The sequence below is a fragment of the Lampetra fluviatilis genome, chromosome 22 (assembly GCF_964198595.1).
Source record: "Lampetra fluviatilis chromosome 22, kcLamFluv1.1, whole genome shotgun sequence".
In the NCBI taxonomy this organism is placed as follows: domain Eukaryota; kingdom Metazoa; phylum Chordata; class Hyperoartia; order Petromyzontiformes; family Petromyzontidae; genus Lampetra; species Lampetra fluviatilis.
In genome coordinates, this window is record NC_136296.1 from 10,441,740 (window position 1) to 10,456,903 (window position 15,164).

Consider the following 15,164-nt stretch of genomic DNA (forward strand, 5'->3'; position numbering starts at 1 on the left):
ACATCGGCCGGTGAAGCATAGCGCCTTCGTGATAGCCCTGCGCTGTCGGGATAGCCAGAAGACCAAACGCACCGACTCATTATTATCATCGTTATCATTATTTGTATGACTTTGGACATCACCGCCTGACACCTGTCTCTTCTCACATCCGTCAGGGAGAGAAAGGAGAGGTGGGATCGCCCGGTTCATCAGGCTTGCCGGGAAGCGTGGTGAGTTCTTTCTCCGTTACTCATGCCGCCCGGTGTTAACCAGCCCGCCCCGCGGTTGTTTTGCGGGGTGCGGCGGCCTTCTCCGCCTGTTGCAGCGGTGCGCAGTTCCACCCGAGATCGGCTAACCCTGCCGGTTAGTACCCCGCGTGAACTGGAGGAAGAAAACCAACGTGCTGTGCACCGTACGCTTTGTGGGGGGGGGGGGGGGACGTTGACGATTCCCTGCGACGTCGTTCGCAGGAGTGGGGTCGCTCGTTTGCCAGCGCCGCGGGTCAAAATTACCGGCAAAACGTTGAAAAATGGACCTCCAAATTACTCGGTGGAAATATATATATAGAGAGCGGTGGTTCTCAAACTTCTATTTTTTTTGGCTACTGTGATCCCCCTCGTTGAATTTTGTTTCCACCCAGTAACCCTCCCTTGCGTGACCCGACATTGTTCTGAGAAATAAATGTACGAATAACGAGCGTGAACAATTGTCCATTTTGTGTGGTGTCCTAACTAGCGCGTAACTGCAAGCGAAGAAAAACACAAAATCAACGGACGCTCTTCACGCGTGACCTACTTTGTTCGAGCTGGCTGGTTACTCTTGGAAACCGCGTTGTTGACATTCAATGAGTTTAGAAAGGTCTTGAATGTCGTTATAGGTTACCATATGGATTAAAATGTTATCCTAGTTAATTTTATATTGGCAGATTTATCCGTGACTATTCACCCTTGACCCTCACGTACGATATGATTTCACGCGTTTATAAATCGCCTAACGTACCCACCTTGGACAATGCCACGTACCCTCAGGGGTCTGCGTATCCCCCGATTGAGAACCACTGCGCTAGAGAATGTCATCGCCTCCTGATGAGGAGCCTTGAGACTCAGAGATGCGCTCCTGATGAAGCAAGCGGAAAAGGTTCCCTGGTTGCCGTTGGTCCGAATGAGCTCTTGGTTCACTCTAGAGAGCGATCATTACTCAATTAAATTCCGCGAGTGAACATTTCTGATCGATGGACGAATTCATTTACTCCTTACGTTGCCTTTTAAAGCAATTGACAACTCACAAAATGTAATCGTTCTTACCTTGTCACCATACACCTTGGCCGTGTGTGAGAGTTCCTTTAAATAATTACAATCTCAAAAAAAAAACGCTGTTTAACGAGCACACACATCTTGCAGAGACAGCCCCTTGCCTTCAACGTCTGGCGTTTCGCCAGCTTCGATTCAAACAAGCCCGATTCTGCTGACGAGACACTCTGTGTCGAAACCGGTCCACAGTTGTGTGTCCCAGTCTGCTGTGAGTGTCGTACCGATTCGGCACTGGTGACGGTCTCGCTCCCAGAAGGCCGTGGGGGCCGATGGGTTGTACAATAATACTATTTTTTTTTGCTTTACGTGTGGAGACGGATACGTTCTTGCTGACGTGTTGTCCGCCTGATCTGTTTTGTTGTGTATCCAGCCAGATCCGTTGAACAAGTCATATGTTGAGATTGGATAGTTCGAGAATCATTACACTGGTCAACAAAAAATAAAACATGTTTTTTCTGGCCTGGACCTTTGCAGCTGTTTTAGACTAATTTCAGGGTGCTGATTCCAAATCTGATCTCAGATTTGCTCTATCACATCTCATTTTATGCTATCGGCATACCCCATTTTCATTGATTTTACCCGAAATTAACTCTGTCACTTATAATTGCAAGTTGTTGCGAGTCAGTGACTGCTTTAGTGTTAAAATATGGTGCTGTATTTTTAGGATAGTGTGTTTATAATATCATTTTATGTAGATATCCACATTTATTTATATTTTTCTTCTGCAGTTTTTATTGAAAATGCAATATTTGATATCTCAAAAACCTGATGTGATAGACAAAAACTGATGCCCGATTTGGAATCAGCACCCCAAAATAACCTTGGAATACCTAGGAATACCTTATGCCAGAAAAAGTGTGTTGACCAGTGTTATCGACCGCATTTCCATTCGAATGAATGGCAGTTCCGTTAAAACAACTGCAATCCATATCACGTGCCGGCTGAGAGGGAGTTTCACGTGGCAGCTGAGAGGGTGCTATGGTGACGAGATGTTAACTACCTCGCCTGGTATACAGGAGGCCATGGGTTCGATCCCAAACCTGTCGCCTGCTGTATATTTGGATTTTGCGTGTCTCTCTCCCACGTGGTCACGTGGCTTTTTCTCCGGGTACTCCGGTTTTTCCCTCCACATTTAGAATCAACGTCACGCATTTTGGGTATTTGGCTACCATACATTTCCACGTGATAAGCCACTTCGTTGAGCTGCAGTCTGAAAAAGAACTGCATAGCTCATTGGGCCTTATCTGGTAAAATAAAAAGTAAAGTTTAGTTTAGTTCATCTATTTGGGTTCCGCTCACGTTTGGCAGAACGTGGCCGAAAACGACAGCCGTCTTAACTGCCGGGCGTCCCGCGGTGCTCTGAGCGATGTCCCCGTGCGTGCGGTGGGTTTTTCTCAGGGCTCTTGAGTTTCCTTCCCCGTGCCAAAGTCCTCGGCGGAATAAACCCAGCTGCTGGCAACGCACGCGGACGCCCACTCTCTAATTCCACGCAACGCGTCCCTGCGCTTGCCTTTACTCAGCCAGCGGCTCTTAGGCTTTTATCGGTTTGGCGGTTGCCCCCCCCCCCCAAGTCAAGAAACACGGGTCCCCTGTCACCACCACCACCAACTCTTGGCCGCAATCGTCGCAAGAGATTTCCCCCTACTTAAATGAGCCCGGAGAAGTCAGCGTTGGCAATTCCACGATCCCATGACGTATGTACGTATGTTGAACTTCTCTCGCACCGTACGCAGCCGATCATGCTAATCGGAGGTGCGGGGGGGAAGGGCAACAAACGAGCACGCAACAGGCTGTTCTAAAGAAATGTGACGAGTGTCTCAGTGCGTTGCGTCGCCAAGGCATGACACGAACAGACGTGACCCCCCAGCACCCTCCAGCACACCCCACCACCCCACCACCCCACCACCCCCCTACAGACGTTCACAATCTCTCCGTTGTGCCGGCAGGGCAAGCAAGGGGACGCGGGCTTCCCCGGCCTGCCCGGCTCGCCGGGACTGCCCGGAAGTCCGGGCTTGAAGGTACGTTTGTCCGTGGCTATCATCCGGCTGGGTCGGTGGCTCGGTCCAGCGGTCGCGTGTCGTTCTCGACTCGTTGTCGAGTCTTCTCGGTTGGAATTTAATTTGAAACTGAACTAAAACCATTTTTTTTATTTTAGCAGGTAAGGACCCACTGACCTGGCCACAAATGATCGCTCACCTAAGTGGTTTATCATCACGTGGACATTTATAGCAGTAGCAAAATCCTCTAAAACGCACGTTGATTCTAAATGTGGAGGACGTGGAGAAAAATGCACGCGAACACGGGGAGAGAGAGGGAGAGACACGCAAACTCCAAATATACAGCAGCAGGCGTCAAGGTCGGCAGTGAACCCATGACCTCCTGCATACCAGGCGAGGGAGATAACATCTCGCTATTACATCATTGCGGTGTGCGTGTATGTGTGCGCGTACTGACGGTACGAATTCGCAGTGTACACGATTCCCTAACGTCACAACGTATTAGGCACAGCGGTGACGTTGCTAGGGGAGCGTACGTATCGACGGCGGTGGAAGTATCTCACCCGTAACCCCTTTGGCACTTGACCAAGAGCTGAGAATTAGTTGCGAGGAAAAAGAGAGAAAAAAGATCCCGGAAAATAACTCGATTGGGATTTCACATCGCCGTCTTCACTCCCCCACTGGGAGACGCCCCCCCCCCAGCCCGCCACATGGAGGCCAGGCACTGAGTCACCGCGTGCCGTGCAAGGACAGCTGCCACTGGGGGTGCCCTTACAATTGTTCGAGATGTGACGTGAGTTGCTTGCCGCGTGTAAAATGCACCGAAGGCCCCCCCCCCCCCCACCGGCTCGGAGGATGCTCTGTAGGGAAAATAAAAAAGTTATTTAAAAATAAGTAAAAAACAAACCTCTATCGTTACTTTCATTGTTACTCTTGCGCGCATCACACTCGCCACAAATCGCGCTAACGTGGCGCCATCAATCTCGTTGTTGGTCTGGCGGCGCTTTGTGCGCGGAATTCTCAGCTCTTGGGTCAAGTGCCATGGTAGCGAGATGTTAACTAGCTCGCCTGGTATATAGGATGGTCGTAGGTTCGATCCCGACCCTGACCCCCGCTGTGTATTTGGAGTTTGCATGTCCTCTCTCCCCGTAGTCGTGTGGATTTTTCTCCGGGTCCTTCGGTTTTTCCCACCACATTTAGAATCAACATCGTGCGTTCAGAGCATTTGGCTGCAATACATTTCCACGTGCTGATAAGCCACTTCGTTGCGCTATCGTTGGTGGCCAGGTCGCTTCTGAAGAAAGAGCTATACAGCTCAGTGGGCCTTACCTGGTCAAATAAAAAATAGTTTTGGAAGTGCCAGAGGTACGGTGAGACGCGTTCACCGCTCACTGGTCCGCTGTTCCCAGTACATTAATCTATTTATAAACGCGCGAAGGTTTTTTTCATTTGCGTACTGTAAATGGAATTTAAAAAAACCTTTAAGCCCACTCCTTGAGAACGTGCTCTTGCCAACAACATCTGGCAACTCGGCAGCATTGTTTAACAAGCCTGACTTTGCTGATGAGAACCAGAGGGACGAAATGGTTGAGAGCTTGCTTGCTTGCTCGCTGGCGAAAGCAAATGCGGCTGGATAATCGTGGTTTGGAAAGCCAAGAGGTCAAGGGACCTCTAACGTCTTCGTTATTTCTGGAGAGACGCAGAATGGGGGCGCTGCTTCAACTTGGGAGTGGAGCGGTGACGATGTTAGGTCGTGACAAGTCTAAAGCCGCCAGTGAAGAGCTTTGTCGGTCAGATTCGGACCGATACGTTGGCACATGTTGATCATATTTGTTGTGTGTTTGTGACAAATCCCGTTGGGTGGTGGAGGGGTCAATGACGAGAATTTTGGCGTAAAAAAAACTACTGCCACGTGGCCTCAACCTTAAAACGAACGTGGATTGGTGGCGTAGTGGTTTGCACGTTGCGCCGTGAAGCCGGCTAGCTGAATGAATACCTCCACGTCAAATTATTATTATATATATTTTTTACACATCGCATCAGCCGCGTGGCCTTCTGGGACTGTATCATTTCAGCAGAATAGGTTCAACACAAGCAAAACTCTGGACCGGTTTTCACGTGCAGTGTCTCGTCAGCAGAGTGATGCTCGCTAAAAATAGATGTTTAAAGGCAAGAACCCTCCCTGTTCGGCATGGGTTACGGTTCTATGCAAAATTGTATAATACATAACACAAAATAATAATAGAATCTTGATTTGAAGCTTTAGGGACTGCAGGAATCCATACTCTTTGGTTCTTTCGGTAAAGTCACGTAGGTATGAAATAAAATAAATCACGACGTTTCGGGCGCAACACAAGCGTCGGTCATCAGGTGGGAAAGCATGATACAATATTAGTAACAAAATAAATAAGGAGACAATACACTTTCACCGATCTGTCCCTCCACGTAAAAACATGAAAGTATGTTTTACTCATTCCATCAGCCGCACGGCCTTCCGAGAGCAAGTGATATCTGATGTGGTCTCGCCCCCCAAGACAAAGATCCCCCGTATAGGCTTAACAGACTGTTGGGGCAAGTGCTGTTAGCGAGCACCTATGAAGGCGAGCATAGCACAGAAGAGGGTGGGTGGCCAGCACCACGCCCGGCCGCCTTTGTCTCCCAATTGGCAATGTTTACACACCACACCAACTACTCATTTCAGGGTGAGTCGACCTAGGGGAGGCCCAGGACTGGTTTAGATAATCGTCACTGGTGCTAACCGCTACACCACCCTACCATCTCCCCACCCCCACTTCACTATACAGTACTGACCAGCGTGGAGAAGTATGGTCAATCAAAGGACCGCACGTATATTTTTCTATTCACTTCACAGTCACATTACTGGCTGTTTTTATCGTTCGCAAAAATCTTCGTCTTTTTTTTGTATTTTCCCATTTTTTATTAGCTCATGTTTTAAAGTGGTTCCTTTCAAAGGATCTGGAAGATGAACAATGGATTTTTTTAAAATTTGTGCTCAATGTATATGAACCCTTCTGCGGCTTTCCCTGTGGTTTCCCCCGCAACTTTCACGGACGTGGATCTTTGCCTGGTGCATTTAGGGGCCATCCATTTAGTGCGTACTCATGGAGGGGGGGGGGGGTTAACCCAAATGCGTACGCTTGCGTATGGGTGGTCTACTGACAATGTACCTACGCGTAGGAAACGGGGGGGGGGGTGAAGCCTCGATAATAATTGGTCTACGTTGGCCTTCAAATGCGCCACAGTTCAGCTTCTTCAGCTGTCAGACAACAAGTACCACCGGAAGAAGTTGGATTGTGGGAGAGGTGTCACTTGTGTGCCACCGTGCCCCTGACTGCAGCTATCACGCAGCTCGGCAACATAAGTGGCCAAGGAACGCAAACTTAAGTCTTTAATGCAGCCGGCGGTGGAATTTCCGTTTGCCTAAACACGTTAATGTTATTAATCCTCGATCGTTTCTGCGTGGATTAAATATCGGCCGTTCTATAGGATTCGCGGGGGGGGGGGGGTGCGTCAAGCGTGCGTACGCAGGTGGGGGGAGGGGGGTGTACAAAGTCCGCGTGCGTACAGGGAGGGGTAGGGGGGTCACGTTTTGACAGATTTTTTGCGTAACCTACTCAATGGATGGCCCCTTATCCACCAATGCGATGCAATGATTCCCTCTAGTGCCTAGGCCAGGGATTGGTAACATTTCAAAGAAGGTTGAGACATTTTCGTTATTAGTATTATAATTAATGTTGTCTGTTTATTGTGTTCTTTGGAATCTTTGACGCTTAATATCTTCTGATCTACGAAGCCGAACGAGCTGAAATTGTCCGCACAGACTCGCTGCCTCGCGTGACAATTCAAAACCAAAAAAAAACGGTCCAGGTGCCACCCATCGTTGTCCTATTCGTGTTTTTAACTAAATGTTCGTCATTAAAAATCGTGTTTTTAACTAAAATGTTCATCATTAATGATCGTTTTTTTAACTAAAATGTTCATCATTAATACTCGTTAACCGCTTTGCTGTTGTTGGGTTTTTGGTTTTTTTGTCGACAGGGAGACAATGGACAGAACGGCCGTACGGGTGCACAGGTCAGTGCTCGCGATGACCCAAGACGCCCGCAATACTTCTTTTTTTACGGTCGAGCGTTTCAATTGCGCCACGTTTGATCGCGGCCACTTTTTGCGGACGATGACATGGAACAGTGGGGCGCACGCAGAAACTACTAAACTTTTAAAACCATTAAACTATTCAACTATTTTCTATTTTACAAGGTAAGGCCCACTGAACTATGCGGTTCTTTTTCAGACTACAGCTCAACGAAGCGGCTTATCACGTGTAAATGTATGGCAGCCAAATACCCTAGATGCGTGACGTTGATTCTAAATGTGGAGGGAAAAACCGTAGGACCCGGAGAAAAAGCCACGGGGGGAGCGAGACACGCAAAATCCAAATATACAGCAGCAGGCGACAGGGTCGGGATCGAACCCATGACCTCCTGTATACCAGGCGAGGTAGTTAGCATCTCGTCACCATAGCACTCTCTCAGCTGCCACGTGAAACTCCCTCTCAGCCGGCACGTGTTATGGATTGCAGTTGTTTTAACGGAACTGCAACCTGTCTATCACAAATGGTAGCTCAAAGAAGTGGCTTATCGTGCGAGACGGGAGTTGAACAGGAGCCCGGAGTTGTGAAGGACGCATGGCTGGGGGACGGGGGGGGGGGCGGAGGGAATTCCAGACCTGGACTTCATTCCCTCGTTCGGACGATTCCTCGCGACAAACACGCGGCCTCTGCGGCGTTTTTTGTGCCTTTACAGGGAGATCCCGGGATCGAGGGTCCGCAGGGGATTCAGGGACCCAAGGTGTGTCGCGTGTGTCTTCGTCTTGTGTCCGTGACGTGCGTTGGTGCTGGCCACCCATCCCCCCTCGTGCGCCGTGCCCGGCTTTCATCGGCGCTCGCGAAGAGCACTTGCTCAAACAGTCTGTTAAGGCGACACGGGAGATCTATGTCCATGACGTGTGAGTGTGTGTGTGTGTCGCTGTAAACGTACCGGTTGTGACCAGGCCATTCATGACACTGCCGATTTAACAACAGATTCGTTGATTTTATTGGTTTTTTTTGTTCACGGTTTGTGTATTGAGTAACGTGGAAGAATCAATTACTTACAATTTATGCTCATCATATCGACATTTAATGCTAGTTAGTGCATTCGGCTGCGATCTGAAACCATTATAGAGGTGTTTTGGGTTGTATCGCTCCAGAATTCTGGCTGTCGCCTGATGATGCTGGTTGTGATTATCAGCGAAACATCACGACACTCGAATTGTAAATGTTTTGGGTTTACTCTCCAACACACAAGCGGCGTGCTGAACTAGTAACTGATTGACACGTTTTGTTTACGTGATAAACCCTTAATATTTTGCTGGGTCGCGTGGTGGCAGGTTTAACGACGCATTTATGTTTACGTAAATCGAATCCAAAAGAACCTCCATTATGGATATTGGTCGCGAAAGCCTACTTACGTGCTCAAATAATATCTGAATGCGTGTGTGTGAGAGAGAGAACGATTGTGTGTAATGTGCTTATGTTCTGTGTGTGGCCGATCCCCTTTCTGAACCTGCAGGGGGACCCCGGGAAAAATGGAATCAAAGGAGAGGTAGGGATGATGATGATGTCGGTGGTGGTTGAGTCTGAGGTCTGCTTGTATTGAACTAGTGTCGGGGGACATTCAGTGAAACGTAGAAAATACATTCATTTATTAGCAAACACCCATCTCTAAAGTGTCGCGATTAACCAGGGGTGGAGTTGCTAGCTTGTCTGTCTGCTATTCTTAGGTTTTTTTCGGTAAAGTCACGTAGGTAAAACATCAAAATTTTAAAAAAAAATTTTCATTAATTTTGATGTTTTACCTACGTGACTTTACCGAAAAAAAACTAAGAATATGATTCCTTGCAGTCACGAAAGCTTCAAATCTAGAATTGTCTGTATGCTCTTCGTGTTTTAGTTTGTTGTCCTTCCCCCGCACCTCCGATTAGCGCTTTCGGCTACGTACGGTGCGAAAGAAGCTCAACGAACGTACAACGGCTCCGTCCCCAGTGGGTCTATAACCCCACTGCACGCTGCGACCGCACGACGCAGTGCGCACCACACCCTCACCTCGTGCCAGTGCGACTGATTCCCATGCGCTGCTACGGAGAAAAGGCACTCATATTCTTGGTTCTTTCGGTAAAGTCACGTAGACAGAAAATCAAAATAGACCGCTTGTGTTGCGATCGAAACGTCGTGGTTTTTTTTTACGTGACTTTACCGAAAGAACCAAGAATATGAATTCCTGCAGTCACGAAAGTTTTTCTAAAGGAGAAAAAAAAACTTCGACGGAGCCGGCCACTGCGCCCGCACGCCCGAGAACCGACTTCCCCGCAAAGATCCACTTCTCCCGGCTCTCAAGTGGGCAGCAAGTGGACTAGGGGCAGGGCAAAAGGGAAGCGGCGGTTCAATGACACCCTCGAGTCCTCGCCGAGTGAGCGTCGACAACTTCGGCCCTTCGAACACCGGGAGAAGCAGCAGCAGCAGCCTGCCGACCCGCCTAAGTGGGTGGGCGCCGCCGTAGTCCACCGGGCCACGGAGGGATGCCCACGTCGAGACCCTGATGACGTCTTGACGCCAAAGTGGATCGCCACCAAGAAGGAGAAAGCACAAAGGAAGCCGACCCCGGGGCACTGCGGATGGTGGAGGGAAAAAAAGCGGAGAACCAGGGGGTGGGGGAATTTTCAGGCAACCATTGGGGAGAGAGAGAGACGCGCAAACTCCAAATATACAGCAGGCATCAGAGTCGGGGTTGAACCCGCAACCTTCTGTATACCAGGCGAATCCATGCATTGTCACTGCCTACAGCTGCTGCTCACGCTGACGCCACTTTGCTTTCTGCTCTTGTTGTTGTTTTTGTTGTTGTTGTTGTCGTTGCTTTTACCGCACGCGGTGCGACCAGCGAGGGAGTCACGGCGTGCCCGGGGAGCGCGGCTTGGACGGGCGCAGGGGCGAGATGGGGCCACAGGGGCCCACGGGGCCGAAGGGCCCGCGGGGCCTCGACGGGGAGAGGGGGGTGCAAGGGCTTCCAGGGGCCCAGGGAAAGCCGGTACGGATCGCTCGCCATCGCTCGTTGTCGTCGTCGTTGTTGTTGTTTTCTCATTGTCCGACCTTCTTCTCGGCTCCGTTCTAACCGTGCTGGGGCCGTTGTCATCGTCTCGTCGAGGCCAACGTCTTATTTGTAGCGTCTCGTGCGGCCCGCTGAAAAGGTGGTAACGCAGAACTACTTCCGAAGTGACCTTTTCATACGCACACTCTTCTATTATCCCACGTGCACTGGGCTTATCTATATAAATGTACGTATATAAAACAATGTTCACGCGTGGCACCTACGCATGCTCGTTTTTGGAACTCCGCATGGGTCGCTCACCGGTTGCTTGTGCGCTCGCTCTTCATCGCAGGGCACCCCGGTGTCGGATGAGCACATCCGCAAGGTGTGCTACGACATGCTGAGAAGTAAGTTCCCCGCGGCGGCTTGCTGCGCTTCGCGTGGGTCTGAGCAAACCTCCGGCCGCCCGGATCACCCTCGCAAACGAGACTCTATCCTGGCCTCTCACCCTGTTAAAGCTGAACGGATTTGAACGTGAAGCGCTGAAGTCGCACGAACGATGCGGTTTCCAGGCTGCCGCCGCGCGTCGATCGTCGTGGCGTCCGACGTTTCGTTCCACGTGCTGGGGGCTCTTTCACGGGCGTAAATGTCGGACGTCGTGTCGATCGAGCGCGGAAACCTCCGCTGTAGCGTACACGACGAGTGGCTTCGTTTGTTTGCATTTGTACTGAAAAAAAATTAACAAAGAAATAATAAAAATAAAAAAAAACATTATATTCCGCCCTTTGTCAATCCACTGCTACATGACGATCTGTTCACGCCAAACATTAACTTAAGGTGAACAAAACACTGTGAATTCAGTGTACACGTCCGTGCATTCATGCGAGTGTCTCTATGTACAAATGTGTGCGACGGTAAAATTCACCTCCCTCCCCACCCCCACCAAAAAAACACCTAAAACATTTACAAATCCAATTTGTTCTTCACATTTCACCAAACTTTTGACGCTGCGCGTGCCGTCAGCCACGAAGCTTTTTTTTACTTCTCATGGACTTGAATTGAGAAGCACCCGTACATAGTTCGATGTCTGTGTTGCAACTCCAGCTGCTGGAGTTACAACTCAGACATGTGTGAATTCCACCCATGCCCTCAGAGACGTTAGTTCACTTAGGGACCCACAGACTCGCACAGAGACCCTTAGACTCACACAGAGACCCTTCAACTCACACAACACGTTCCACCGTTTGTTGCGGCGCGCCCCGCAGTCACATTTGGCTGATCATTTTATTTTCAATTTCATGGAGGGAATCGGTCGTCGATTGCGCTGCGCTGAACAAACCGGGCGGACCTCTGACCGTTCGTACCCCGTCCCCCCCCCTTATCCAGCCCAGCTCCCGGCGATGGTGCACAGCTCCCGGCCGGCGTGCGAGCCGTGCGTGTCGCGGGACGGCGTCCCCGGCACCCCCGGATCGCCGGGCTCGCCCGGAGAGAGGGGCTTCCAAGGGTTCCCGGGACAGGCGGGCCGCATGGGCCTGCCCGGCATTCCTGGCCAGCCCGGCACGGAGGGCCTGAAAGGTGCGCGGCGACGTGCGTCGTTTGTGTGTGTGTCGTTTGTGTGTGTCCGTGTCGTACACGCGGCATGTGCATCCGCCGGTCGTCTCAGTCAGGCGACCCATGGCACCTCGTGTCTGTCCCGTGACCTCCTGCCAGCGGGTCTTCAACATGTCACGGCGGCCTCAAAGTGCACCCCGCCTGGCACAAGTGCCGTGGTGACGTCACCGCCACTTAGTGGGGAGCGGCGGTTGTTGTTGTACGCACTGAGCGGTAGCGCTACATCGCAGTCATGTTAGTGGGGGAGGCCTTCATCCAGCAGTGGATTGACAAAAGGCTCTGCATGTTATACGTGTGCGCACACGTCACCCGATAACCTCGCCAATAGCCGAATTATTGAGTGGTGCTGCCGCCGGCGGCAGTGGTGCACAAGCAACGTCAATGAATATAAACCATCACACTTGTTCCGGTCAGCGGCTTTTGACTGGCCATCGAACAAAGATTGTGGCCACATCGCGCGCTTTCAGATGGTCTTCTGCGACAGTCTGGAACGCTCTTCCTTCCGATACTCAGAAGCCACTGGAGCCACGCACTTTAAAATTATCACGATTGAGAACCAATTTCTTGAAAACTGTTTCTTGTGTTAAGTTTGTTGTCCTTCCACCACACCTCCGATTAGCACGGTTGGCTATGTACGGTTTGAAAGAAGTTCAACATATATACCTACATACGTGCATCTATGTGTGACTCGTGATGCTGTGTCTGCCCCTACGCACACGCAGGCGAAACAGGCAACAAGGGCGAGAAGGGTGGCAGAGGGGTGGGATACTCTGGTGTAGATGGGCCACCTGGCCTCCCAGGTAAGTCCATGCGATGAAAATTAAAGTGAGTTCTTGAAACATACCTCATGAGATTTCTTCAGAGCTCCACGTTCTGGAAACTTCTTTAGTTCCTCAAGTTCTGGTTCCACACCTCCAATTAATGATCACTGTTGGCTGCGTGCGGTGTGAAAGAAGGTCAACATTCCTACATACGAGCAACGCTTGGTTCAACCGCATTAAACCTGTGCAGTCGTGCGTGCTTACCAGGCTCAATATCTCGGCTTGTTAACCGAACACTTCCTCTGTTACCCCGTTCCTCCCCCTTGCCTTCTCACGCAGGCCCCCCAGGGCATCCAGGGGAGGGGAAGGACGGCCGTCCGGGAAAACCAGGACCCCCTGGGAAACACGGCGATCCTGGGAAACCGGGGCTGACGGGCCTGCCGGGACCCCCGGGGATCTGCGATCCCTCCTTGTGCTATTTTGCAGGAGGGGGCCGGAACCCCTTTAGCAAGGGCCCCAACTACTGAGAGGGCGTCTGTATAATAAATACAAAAATACATGAATTTAAAATTAAGACCGATGATGATGATGATGGGGTTAATGAGGAGGGATATAAAAAAAATGTTTTTTTTAAACATTGCAAGTGTAGTTCTGTTGTTACGTCGCAAAATGAAAGACCCAAATTGTTCCTCTTTTCTTGTGCAGTTTCGGAGAGGTGCTCTTAGTTATCTTCGATAAGGAGATGTATTGCCAGAAACAAGACCTTGTTAACGCCACACGCTCTCAAATGGGAGGATGGGAACGTCACATTTTCACAGTCAAATATACAACAAGAGTCATTCCACTTGTTTATCCAAATAAGCCTCATCCGAGTCTTAAGACTCATGTGGGAAAGTGCTGCCCCCTACTGTGCTCACCAGAGGTCACTTGAAGGGATCTCGCAGGTAGCTCTGTAATATCCGCTTCCGTGGGCCGCTCGTCAACACGATGGCCTCGCACTGCTCTGTGAGAGTTCCCAACGGATGTTTCATCTCGTGACAAAATTCCGGCAGTACAATCGAGGTACACCTGGGATTAACACACAAACACACCAAAGAAAACCTGACACTTTTTTAAATATTAAATCCACCCACTCGCGTGTCCACCGTCCATCCGCTACGTGCGCTTATGGCACCGCTGGCATTCCTGTGAAACTGTGAGCCTGTGAAGGGTCACGTTACGGTTATTAAATAACACCTCCCTGAGGCTGATTTGGATATCAGACGGGTTTTTTTGCACACAGGGCATCTACAAAGCTTTGTGTTTTTTTGTCCGTTTCCACTGAAGTTAGTGTCCAATGCGGTGTTGAAATTTCGACTTTGAAAATGTTACTTTTATCATCCACTGTCTGAGACAGTTTTTTTTTAATCACTGCTTTAAAGGGTTTGCCGTCTTTATTGATCCAACAGTTACAGTTGAGCCTGTGATATTTTATACTGTGGCTCCAACACAATGGTTTTTAATTGAGGGTTGTGGGTTGTTATTTTTTTTTCTCCACGTTAATATTGTGGGATGCAAAGGAGTACAGTACTTAAAAATTCTCTCTTACATTTTTTTTTATCACGACCCACGTTATGCTCAGGAACCAAATTCACGATATTTTAGTGTCTTTAATGATAAAACATCGACGTAATACAATGACAATAAAGCCAAAAGGTACAAATATTTTTTTTCAAATGCAAAAAACAAAACAACACAAATGTATTTTCACGCTTGTTCAAATGTTATGTGTTTTTCATGTTGTTTTTATCGCCTATGTTTTAAATGAACAGGCATGTGGGTGTTTATCAATTTAAGTTCCGTTACCTCCTAATTGGCAATGTGTTAGTTATTTATGTATTATCTCATATACGTGATGCTAGACATTTCCTATTAGATTTAGTTTTTATATTAGCTTTGTTCTTTTGCATTGAGGACCTATAGTGAATTGATGGGCAAATGCCGCTTCATAGGTCAGAGTGGCATAGAGTCGCATCAACGATAATATAATCAAATACTGCGACGACTGTCTGAAAATGCTCACCAGTAAAAATATACAACCCAGAGTACTTATTTGGTAAACTGAAAGACACCATCTCCGGATCAGCAATTCATTAACGGATTATATTAGGAGGTTTTCAAACCACTTTTGAATATGGCTCAATAATTAGTTTAGATTTTTTCCCCCTACTGGAAGATCTTCCTAGTTTTAATCACCAAGATTGAAGCTTCATTTGTACTTTGAATGATTGTCCCGTGCACTGGGAGATGTACTATTGTCAAACAAACCCTTGAAAGGCATTCCTTCAGAATTACAATTTGACTGCAACATTTGTAAAGGTTCCA

At 49.1% G+C, this 15,164-nt stretch overlaps 1 protein-coding gene across 1 annotated transcript in view; it reads left to right on the forward strand.

Annotated features, from left to right (window-relative positions):
• Positions 1–15,164, forward strand: part of LOC144938519 (uncharacterized) — a 97,437-nt gene extending 82,273 nt beyond the window's left edge. The window contains exons 12-21 of the mRNA XM_078866410.1: positions 156–209; positions 3,236–3,307; positions 7,346–7,381; positions 8,110–8,154; positions 8,917–8,949; positions 10,282–10,428; positions 10,781–10,835; positions 11,815–12,003; positions 12,762–12,839; positions 13,140–15,164. Coding sequence (XP_078722536.1) covers positions 156–209; positions 3,236–3,307; positions 7,346–7,381; positions 8,110–8,154; positions 8,917–8,949; positions 10,282–10,428; positions 10,781–10,835; positions 11,815–12,003; positions 12,762–12,839; positions 13,140–13,327 — 897 coding nt within the window. The 3' untranslated portion in view covers positions 13,328–15,164. The remainder of the gene's footprint in view (positions 1–155; positions 210–3,235; positions 3,308–7,345; positions 7,382–8,109; positions 8,155–8,916; positions 8,950–10,281; positions 10,429–10,780; positions 10,836–11,814; positions 12,004–12,761; positions 12,840–13,139) is intronic.